At 31.6% G+C, this 11,903-nt stretch overlaps 1 protein-coding gene across 2 annotated transcripts in view; it reads left to right on the forward strand.

Moving 5' to 3' along the window:
- The window catches only part of LOC119836406 (PC4 and SFRS1-interacting protein), a 16,405-nt gene extending 4,905 nt beyond the window's left edge, over window positions 1-11,500 (forward strand). For both annotated transcript variants that reach the window (XM_038361717.1, XM_038361718.1), the window contains exons 7-17: window positions 256-419; window positions 1,017-1,164; window positions 2,104-2,140; window positions 4,523-4,687; window positions 5,339-5,440; window positions 6,629-6,763; window positions 7,137-7,318; window positions 7,850-7,976; window positions 8,384-8,482; window positions 8,590-9,326; window positions 9,951-11,500. In XM_038361717.1, the coding sequence (XP_038217645.1) occupies window positions 256-419; window positions 1,017-1,164; window positions 2,104-2,140; window positions 4,523-4,687; window positions 5,339-5,440; window positions 6,629-6,763; window positions 7,137-7,318; window positions 7,850-7,976; window positions 8,384-8,482; window positions 8,590-9,326; window positions 9,951-10,010 (1,956 nt within the window). In that variant the 3' untranslated portion in view covers window positions 10,011-11,500. The remainder of the gene's footprint in view (window positions 1-255; window positions 420-1,016; window positions 1,165-2,103; window positions 2,141-4,522; window positions 4,688-5,338; window positions 5,441-6,628; window positions 6,764-7,136; window positions 7,319-7,849; window positions 7,977-8,383; window positions 8,483-8,589; window positions 9,327-9,950) is intronic.
- The last annotated feature ends 403 nt before the right edge of the window (window positions 11,501-11,903 follow it).

Here is an 11,903-nt window from a genome sequence, read left to right on the forward strand (position 1 = left end):
AGTAATAAATGTTATTTGCAGTTAACAATTTTCTTTTTTCTTTATTACAATATTTATGGCAAGACTAGGTATTCATACAAACTTATGCTGTTATAGTATGAGTAGGAAGGGGAGGGCCTATTTGAAGCCTTTCCTTCCTAATAAGCTAAAATTAAATAAAATTGTGTTTAATTGCGCTCTTAATTTACTTTTGAATTGCATTATTCTAAAATTTTTTACTCGCACATAAATATATTGATAAATTGAATTGTCCAGGCTAAAGGCAAGAAATCTGTCGCCAAAACGCCAGGCAAGGAAACGCCGAAGGCGCCGCCAAAGACTCCACGCGGTAAAGGGAAGAAGGAAGAAGGAGAGGATAGGGAGAAGGAAAAGGAAGAGGAGTTGGTCAGTAGGAGCGGTAGGAAGATAAGGCCGAAGCGGTGAGCTTATAATAAAAAAAAAATATAAAAATTTGTAGGCTTTTTTTTGTTTATTTAAGCTCACGTAAGATCTCGGAGCGGTAGGAAGATAAGGCCTAAGCGGTGAGCTTATAATAAAAAAAATATATTTATTTGTAGGCTTTTTTTTTTTGTTTATTTAAGCTTACGTAAGAAATCACTTAATAATTACCAAAGTTAGAATCTTTTAATTAAATTTATAACACTTATCACATAATTGTAGATGTACTTTCATGAATTCTATTGGATTGTATGGAAAACGATGTATGGTGAGATACATACATTGTTTCCCAGGTGTTCAGGTGCGATCCATATATAAAACGATTCACCGCCGAAATACGTTTGTTGAGTTCTAACGTGTTTGCGATTGTGACTAACAATTTATAGAATAAAGTTGTTTGTAATAACTGACTTTAAAAAAAGGGAGGTTCTCAATTCAACTTTTTTTTTTTTTTACCTCAGAGACATTTTATGATTAGAACAACTGCGTAGTGAAAATTAAATAAATAAAAAAATATAACGTAAAAAGATCACCAGTCATTTCCCTCCGCATTGATATGAATTCAAATAAAATTACAGATACATGGACGAACACACGGAGGAGAACACAACGCTGCCGTCGCCGGCGCAGAAGAAGCGGCGCGGCGCTTCGCCGGCCGCGGACAGGGAGAAGGAGGCCAGAGACAAGAGCGAGAGGATCATCAAGCATTTCAACTCGGTGCCGCAGGTATGCGACCTCCTCGCTTCGTATATGGGTGCTTATGAGTGTATTATACATGAAGATCTGGGTATAAGAGCCTCATAATATAAGAGGCTCTCTTATTATCAAACTCGGGTATTAGAAGGCTGATTTTTATAAGTATACTAGTTGCGTCCCGCGATTTCACCCGCGTAAATCTGTATCCCGTAGGAATAATGGTATAAAAAGTTGCGTTATTCCAATCGTCCAGCTATGTACGTACTAAATTTCATTGCATTCGGTTTAGTAGTTTTTGCGTGAGAGAGTAGCAAACATACACATACACAAACTTGTTGTGTACGTACGCATTTATAATGTTAGTAGGATTATGTAAGTGTATATTTTTTTTTACCTTAGACCTGCAATCAGTCGTAAAACTAGCAGATGAGGTGATTAGGTTTTAAAATTGTAAGTGTATTTAAAAAATATTTATCCAGTAATACTCATATTTATGAAATAACTATATGGAAAATGTTTACGGCAAAGCGAATTATTTGCTCAATTTAAAAGATATTCTTTCGTCTTCTTTTAATGAGCACATATTAGCTGGAGTGAATTTATGAATCTTCAAAATAAAATTCAGACCTTGCTATTGGGATTTGGCAATATTTTCAATTAAACTGGTAGAATTCTTATTACAAAGTGTTTTATTTAATCACTGGTTACATTACAACAAAAAGAATAAGCGCACCTAGCGACAGAAAAAGAAACTAACTTGTACATTTGCAAAGACAGTTGGTAACAAAATGTTTACAGACACACCTATGAACTACATTAAAAATTTATTATTCAATACTTGCAACTGCAATAAATTTAAAATATCACTCAATACAACTTGTGTCAGAATTTCTAATCATTCAGACAGTTTACATGTTGTATTGATAGTTTAGACATGTATTTTTATAAAAATAAATCCTTTTTTTTCAGTCTGAACTCGAAGATCTCAAGGAGCCATTCACACCAGGTAAAGATTATTTCTATTTATTAACAAAAAAAAAATAAAGTTATTTAAATCATACAAAACTATTAAAAAATAATAAAAATAGCTGTAAATAAATTTCACCTTTTTAATAATAATATTATATAGACCGTTAAAAATCTATAGTTTTTTTTTATAAAAAACATAAAATGAAATAACGTTTGCCAATGCCTTGTCCTTCACAGAAAAAAAGTTACGGAAATCATTCGAAATTTAAAAGTCCTTTGCCGCGAAACGATCTGAGCAATGAAAAACAGAAGTTGGAACAAACCGAAACTTTTATGTTACAAATTATTTCATTTATAATTGATTAATATTAATAATTTATTTCAAGATACGCTAATGGCGGATATATTTAATACGGATGTTGATGAGTTTGGTCTTAGTTACAATTTGTTTGAAAATATGGAAACCGGTATTTTTCCTGAAGGTAACTTTAGAATTATTAATTTTTGTTACTCTTATATCAAAGTACGCTATTAAGAGTCTTTAATCTTTTCTTAAATTAACACAAAATATCATTCTTTTTATATTACAATAATGTAACAGTATTTTGCGAAAAAACGTTAGATTTTTTTGTGTGCTATTAGTATATTAAAATAATCATAATGCTAAATACTTCCATATAAAAATTGAAAATTATTACAGCTGTACCATTCCCTAGCACTTCTGAAGGAAAAACACATGATGCTTTCGCATCTTCAGCAGCTAAAATTGGCCAAGAAAGAACTAAAAAAGGCACCAAAACCAGTAAAACAAGGAAAAAATTCATACCTCCTGTGAAAAATTATCCTAAACAACATAATATAAACCTGACAGAACCCAGTTTCAATATAAATAACATTGATAGTAATTTATCTACTAATTTTAATGATACCACGTCATATGAGAATATTTTTAATTATAATTACGATTGGGTTAAACCATCTGGTATTGATAATAATTTTAGCGAAACTGATAATTTAAATAAATTAAAACATTCAGATATTCCAATAAAAGGAAATACTTTAAAAACTAAAACGGCAGACAACACTTTTAACGGTCTCATTTTCAATTCATTAAATGTACTGAATGACGAGTTTGCATCGGATTTCATACAAAATACGCAAGAGTCAAATAAGTCCAGTGTTAAATGCTTATCGCGGGAAATATCAACAACTTCGGTACTTTCCTTAAAGACTTATAAAAATCTAGATGTTAAAAGCTTTGAAAATCCACATATAAATGATATTAATAATAATTCAGATTACAAAATACCCATTCTTGATGGTATGAACGATTTATTTAATGAAAAGCACGATAAATGCAGTAAGTTTATTCCCATGTCGACGCAGTTAGGCGATATGGGTTTTAATATGTTTTATTCGAAATATATTAAAGAGAATCCCGTTAACAATGAACGTACGGACGAAGAAAATGAAACTATAGCTAAAATATTACAAATGTACCCTAAAGAAAACGCTCTTTATATAAAAATGAAATGTTCTAAATAAATTTTTGAGAATTTCTGTGTTTTATTTTTGATAAGGAGGATTTGTAATGCAAAACATACTTAATAAATTAAAGCATTAAGCAATAATAAATGCAATACCAACATTTAAAATCGCATTTTTTATCAAAATTTGTAAGTAGTCTCAATCTATTAATCCTTTGAAAAGGCTAGATAGGATTTGATATTGCATAGATCTTATCATGGAAAAGTGGCAGTTTGTTTTAAATATAATTTGTAAATTTAAATAAATAATCAGACTAATTTCCAAACTAGCTGAACCAATTTTGCTGTTTCTAATAAAAAAAACTTATTTATGAAATGAAAAACAAATGATAGACAAATTGATGATGTTTCTTATAAGGAAACTAATGAGCTCAAAGCGTTTTTGTAATGCCTTATAGAAAATGATCTACTATAAATTAAAAATGTATGATAATATGCTTCAGGATATTTGCTTAGTTGATTTTGTGTTGAAAACATGCTACAAGTTTGATACAATAGAAAATTTGTATATGTTTTTATTGATATTAACCATTATGAAATACTGGCAAACTATATGATTTTGTATAATTATTCTTAAATAGTGTTAACAGTAGTAGTTAACATATTCATTAAATAGTGATTCGTCTTTTAGAACAAACCATAGATATTTAATTCGTCTCGTATTTTTCTTTTTAAGCATTATACGTATTATCACCCATCCTTGATAAGTGTACAAATGTTGAATTAAATCTGTCCATTAAAATATGTGTCTGAAAATCGAGTCTAAACGTGTTGGTTATATATAAACATATAGGTGAAGCTAATAAAAGCGTATTAATGAAATTTTTTTTATGTACATGTGTACATATAAAGTATTTTTTAATACATTTCAGACGATCCAGACAAAGAGAACATTCTCATAGCGTATCTACCATCCGGGCAGTATGTAGGCATTAAACTGTTCCAATCTAGACCAGCTACGTTTAAGAATGAAGCAGCAAGACTTCAATGGGACAAACAGGCGGCGACTAACGCGATTACGCTTAAAATGCAATTAGGTATGTTTTTTCATTCATAATATCATGTATTTATAAATAGCCAATAGTCAATACTGAAAGTCACTTTTTAAATGAGAATACAAAATATAATGCCATTTTAATTTTCTTATGTTGTACATTGTAATTATCAGTTTTGTTAATAACTCTTTTACTTTGTAATTGTGTATAATATAATTTTTTAAACACACCAATTTCTGATACAGTAATTTCCTGTGATTAATGAGCTGCATAAATTATTGTCTGTATTCATTGTTAGAATTAGATAATAGAAAGATTAGAAATAGATAGCCGAAGAATATGTTTTGCCTGAACGCGCATAGTTGTTCTTTGTTTTTTTAGTTTTTTGGGTAAACTGCGAAACTGTCAATCTTTTCCTCTCACTACGCGGGTAAAGCCGTAGACGGGAAGTTAGTATGATTTTGAATTTATTTATTGAAGAATTTCTAACAAATGTACAGATTACATTTTATATAGCTTACTGTATTTTTTGATTACTTCTTTTTATATTCTTATGTATAAACAGACTATGTATCATACATACATATAATGTATAATAACATCTATCAAACTTTTCCGAATTTAACGCATTTGAAGACGTGGGCAAAAGCTAGAATCTATTACAATTAACATAATGAAATATTTTATTTTCAGAAAGAGGTCATATAACAGTACAATCCGTGTTAGCGCAGTTAAACATGGATCTTAGTTTGACGGATGAAGAAAAGGCCATGTTGGATAAGGAGAGAGAAACCGGTATGTTGTATTTATACCGTCTAAACTCACTCGAATTCAATTATTTACTTAATAATAATACGGGCTCGTTTTCCGCAACTCGACGTCAAGCGCCCATTTTGCGTGAAAGAAAAGGAGGGGGGGTAGCCAGTCAAAGCTGGAACCATCCCAGCTCCTCCATGAAGCTAAGCAGTTTAAAAAAAACATTTACTTATTCAATTAGACTTCTTATAGAAGCTCTTTTGAATCGTCAATGCATAGTTTTTTTGAAGTGAAACTTCTTTAGAATCGTTGCGATTTCAAACCGGATGCAACGGAAAAACTACAGGTAAGAGACGCAAATACAAAAATGTGTAGAATGAAGCCGGCAAAGAGTGAGACAGAAATATACATACTATTTTATATTACTGTAGTTTCACTTCTATCGTGTGTGAATCGCAGACACACCTTTATTTTTTTATATTTTCCATTGGTTTGGAAAGCAGTTTCAACAGAGAAGAGGCGGGAAGAAACTCTGTAGTTGCTCTTTTAAAATAATATCAATTTTACATTTTAATTCTACACAATATGTAATATGTACATAAGAAAAATAAATCGACAGACGTTGCCCACGGGGTTAAGGCTGCTATATTAATTCAATTCGATATTTTAATATATGGCAGTACTGCATTGCCACAATATTGCCAGTGTCCTGTTGTGAATAGGTTTGTTCATGTCCAAAAGTTTTGATAAGCCCAAACGTAGTTTCACTTCAAGCACAGATGATGTCTATAACAAACAAGTAACGAGCACAATATATACTATATCCATCACCGAATTAATAAATTGATTAGTATAAACAACCACTAGACAAAAGTCTGCTACTTCAGTAAATTCATGACTCACCATTGAATGTCACAAGGCTGACTGACAGCGGTCAGTTCTCAGTCCTTGGTACAGTGGTCAACGCTTGACTGTAAAACTGAGAAGTTTTGAGGTTCGATTCCCGGTGGGGACTACAACAACAGTCTCTCAGTCTGGCAGGACACAGAAGACTGATCACCTACTTGCCTATAAATTCGATCAGTCTCTAGGATGTATATCATCTGCCTCAAACCCCACTAAGGGACACGAGACTTTTTAGTAATTTACCAACACACAACTGGCACCTTTTTTTTCTACATCTTTTTTTTTTCTTTTTTATAACAACTCGTTTGTTTTAATTTGCAGAGGAGAAGAAATCTCGTGTGCAATTCTTAAAGACGGAAATGAAGTTGATAGAATTAGACGCTAAGATAAAGACGTGTCTGTGCTTAGAGAAGGCGGAGACTGAACTCTGTTTGAAGTTGTTGGATGAATTGATGGGTGAGTTATTGAATTTTTTCTTTGTTAACACGTGTTTATGAGCTTCACTTGTATGTATATAACCAACGCCTTTAGACTCGATTTTGACCTTTAGATGCGTTGAATTTGCAAATGTATCTCGACTGACTATTTCTGTTTTATCTCAAGGGAGCATTTGATGGATTGACAGTATCCTATCACCCAAGTCAACTCATAACATGTCTGCATACCAAATTTCATCAAAATCCGTTCAATAGTAGCAGCGTGATTGATGGACAAACATCCAAACAAAAAATCTTTCACATTAATAATATTAGTGTGATAGCGTGATACTGTGATACTATGATACTATAATAAGTAATTACAAATAGAAATATATGTATTACCCTCACAGAATTGGAGGTGAAACCGCTGATGCTGCTGAAGCACCCGTCCTGCCTCGAAACTATAAAGCGGATGCGCGCCTACGTCGGCAACACGCCATCATGGGACCTCAGCGAGAGCGCGGCGCTCGTGTTCAGCAAGCACGCGCACAGGATACGGAAATTGGCGGACACTATATATAATAATATGAGGGTATGTGTTGAATGCACTTGAAAATAAAAAAATAATATATAAGTAATCACGAGGCGAGATTCAAACCCGCGTCTTTTTGCCAAACCGAAGCAACAACTAGCCTCTCGGCCACCCGTGATCCCGCCCGAAATTTTGAAATTTCTTATTTATAAAGCATTTCAATGCTACAAAACTTAAAATTAAAAATATGCAATAGATAATAATCCTATCCTACTATCCTACTTAATGTTATAAATGCGAAAGTTTGTGCGGATGTGTGTGTGTTTGTTGCTCTTTCATGTAAAAACTACCTAACCGATTAATATGTATAAATTACGTATTTACTTATTATACACATTGTTTGTCCGCGATGGACTCGTAAACTACACAACCAATTTTTATCAATTTTGCACACCAGGTGCAGTTTGATCCGATAAAAAAATAGAGTAGTTTATATATTATTACTTACAGTAGCAAGCAAAATACATATAAAATTAATTGAAGATAAGCTACTTTAAAATATCATTAATCATAATTTATTTATCTTTATAGCAATTATTTACAACACCAGAGGGTCTATCCTTCTGGGAGTATTTCTCGGAGCGAGTGATGCAATTCAAGAAGGTAACAAGTAAACTGTCGGCCGACGAGCTGTTGGAGTTGGTGCATGAACCTATTGGTAAATAATATGGCTATTAATGATTGTTACTAGCTTTCCGTCCGCGGCTTTGTCTGCGTAGTCACGGGAACAAATAGACTGTCTCGGGGGAGTTTATTTAGCCTTGATAAACAAGACTTTAGTTCAAAGCAACGAAAATAGTGGCACAACATTGCAAATTCGTAGTTTAAATTTGAATTCTTATAGAAGCTTTTTATTTTGATTAACCCATACTGATAAATTTCCCTATGATATATAAATTATTATTTAAAATTGTGTGCGTTTATGAGGAAAATATAAATAAAACAAATTATATTAATGTCTATATTTTTATTTAAAATGTTTTTTGAAGTTAATGTAAATATTGACAATTTAATGCCAATAATGCAATGAAATATACTTATTATAAAGAAACTACTGTTTAATAGAAATGTCCCAACCGTCACCGCACACGATGAAGTCTGCTGTGGAATCGGCCAACGATGTCGAAGCTAGTGTTGAGTCGCAGAAGAAAAAACCACAAACTGGTAATTTGTTCTTATATATTGTATTCCTAGCATGGCGGAGCATTTATTTTATTATTATAATTTGTTGTACATTGCTTTTTATAAACTTTAAATCTTTATATTTAAAGGAAGAAACAAGAAAAATGCGAACACAACACCATCGAGAGCACCGCTCAAACGTCAGAACTCGAAGAAACATCAGAACGAGAATGAAGAAGAAGCCGATAAATCGGAAAACGACAAAGACAAAACAAAAGATGCTGACAATCAAAACACCGATACGGAGAAAATTAATGACACAGAAATAGAAGCGAATAACACAGACGATGTTGAAGAAAGCACAGAAAAGACACAAGAATCAGAACAAGCGGACGAAGACACAGAAGAAAATACAAATGACGATTTACATAATGACACAGAAAAAGCAAATGACACAGAAATGGAAGTCGACGCGAGTAATTTAAATGATGAAGAAGAAGAATCGAAAGAGGATTCTACGAAAGAATCTGAAAGCCCGGACAGTGCAAAAGAAAAATCAAAAGATTCAGATAAAGAAGAGGCGAAAGATAAAAAAGAAAAAGACAAACCTAAAGACGGTGCAGATAAATCTAAAGACGGTAAAGATAAAGCGAACGGTAAGGAAAAATCGAAAGATAACGGCGAGAAGAAAGACAGCAAAGATAAAGCAAAAGAAAGCACGGAAAGGAAAGATAGGGCTGATAAACGTAAACTCAGTACGGATAGTAAATCGAAGGAGCCGAGTCCGAATGCGGACGAAAAGGTGAATAAGGAAAAAGATTCGGAAAAGGAAAAAGAGAAAGATAGCCCTAAGGAGGATGAGCCTAGAGCGAAGAGGACGAGAGAGGTATGTTTTAACTAGATAATTATGATCTTTTAAGAAATTTCGAAACAAATACAAATACATTTTTCACTGTTCAATGCATTTTTTCTGAATTAGACAGTTTTTTTTTCAATGAATGTTGAGTGCCTGTAGATTTGACTTATGGAAAAATAAAAATTGGATATAATCCATCATGGTTTTGCCAATTTTCTAACAAAAGTTATCTATCAATGTCATAGGCTGTACAGAACATTGGCAGGCAATTGTCATATGCCACTTGTCCAAGAATCAACAGTTCGACGACATGTGACATTTGCCAACCCGCACGTGGTCAGCGTGGTGGATTATGGCCTAAACCCTCATAGGAGGCCTGTGTCTCAGCAGTGGGGACATATATGGGCTGATGATGATGATGATCAAATGCCACAAATAAATAGCCCATATATAGGTTAAGGTTCAAAAAACTAAAAAAAAATAAACATGGTGTTTATATTATAATTGTATTGTCACTGATGCTTTATGAGTGCACAAAGTTTGTATTAAATCTGCCACTGGGTCAAAATCGAGTCTAAAGGAGTCGGAGGTTACATACAAACAAATAGGTAGAGCTTATATTGATGTACATTGATGTTTTCTTTTTTATTTCAGAGCAAAAAGACTGAACAACCACCGCCGCGGTCGCCGATGAAGAGGAAATCGAAAGTTTGAACAAAATATTAAAAAAGTTAATGTTAAGTTTTTGTTCCTAACGGATTTGCTGGAATTGTTGGAGAATATCGATTTTATGTTGACTAGCTGTTTAACCCGGATTTGTATGTGGAAAATCTAAGGTTTTGTCGGCATAAGGTGATAATGATTGCGTAATTTTCTAGATTTGTATCTTATTATATTTAGATACTGAAAGTATCTATTTTTGATTAATTTAAAATGTTTTTGTCAAGGGTAGAGTTACTTTCTTGCAAATCATAAACATTTATAAGTACGAGATACCCATCGTTTTTGTTTTTTTTTTTGTCAGTTTGTATTTGATTGCTTCTTGAAAATTAAAATTATGTAAAAGATAGAAACAACGATTAAAAATATTTCTATTCATTGGATATTTGAAATTTAATCCATAAATTAAAAAAAACATGCATAAAAATCCATCAATTCCCGCAGGTCCGTTACGAATGTTGCAGTCCACGTTTATATAGAAAATTATTATAAGTATTGAAAAAAAATATATAACTAGACGTAAGGCGCATAATCTGAGTACATACAGCATTTGACATGGATGCAATTTTTTAATAAATAACAATTATTTAGATATTACTGTACGTTTCTACGCAAAATAAAAAAAAACGACATCTATAGGAAGCTTGATTTATAAATAGGGAACATAGGTTTTGTGAAGTAGCCTAGAGACGCATAAAACCTAAAGAAATCACAGAAAATTGGGATTGGATAAAGGTCAGCAGGTCTATATAGATAAATTTCGTTTATAGATTTAATAAATTTAATAGTGTATATGGTGCGTCAAAATACGTTTTCACTTTAAACACTAACGATATAAAAAAAAATCATTCACACAAATTCAATACATTTTCTTTCCATATAAAATGATCGTTCTAATTAAAAACAACAAATAAACGATACTGTTTATTTGTTGCTTAGTCTTACTTTAATTGAAAAAATTTCAACCAAGAATTGCCTAAATGTAACTGGTTGTATAATTCTATACAAAAGTAATAAAATAATGATCCATTTTTTTAATAGTTTTTACGGTTCTTATGAGGCTATAACGCTCATTGCTTGTGAAATTCGTAAAACAATAAAAACTTGCACATATCTTAAATTATTGTTATTTGAGCGTTTAAAATGTATTCAGAAAGCGTTCATTTATTTCTGAATATGTTTAAGGTGTGTTTAAGTTTTTGATTTATCTGTGCTTCCACGAAGCATTTTTAAATGTTATCAGCAGTTTCGCTTTAAAATCATAGATTGTTAAAAAAATAGTATTTACTGCCACAAAACTCATTCAAGGTATCATTTTTAAACAATACTTATGTATTTGCCTTTACAAATAAGATATTGACGACACATCAACTGTTTTCATTATAATATTATAGAGATAATTTTTGGTATATACACAATATACCCATATCAAAACTGAATACTTACGGTAAAAGTATATTTTAAATGGAACTTATATAAATTATGTTAAGTTACGAAGTACACACATTTATATTTTTTATTTAGTTATACAATCGTGGACTGTTTATTGTTGTAAATATCTACAAATTCGGAATAAAAGATTTTTATAAAAGATTATCTGTGGTTTTATTTTATCTCATATTTCGGAAAACAGATTTTTATGATATTTCGCGTTCGTAATATTAATAATTTGGTTATGAAATCGTATTGAATGCTTAAATCTTGGGACTGATTTTTAGTAGATGCGCCTGATTATGTTACTTCTAAATCCATAGTGTTTATATTTGAATTGTTATACCTACTTATAGGTGCTTATAGTTAGTATTTTTATCATTATGTATAAAATGAAAGATTACTTTAAAAATATATTTATTTTATATAAGAAAGTGTTAGTATTTGTTATCTATA

Source organism: Zerene cesonia, chromosome 24 (genome assembly GCF_012273895.1).
Source record: "Zerene cesonia ecotype Mississippi chromosome 24, Zerene_cesonia_1.1, whole genome shotgun sequence".
Classification (NCBI taxonomy): Eukaryota; Metazoa; Arthropoda; class Insecta; order Lepidoptera; family Pieridae; genus Zerene; species Zerene cesonia.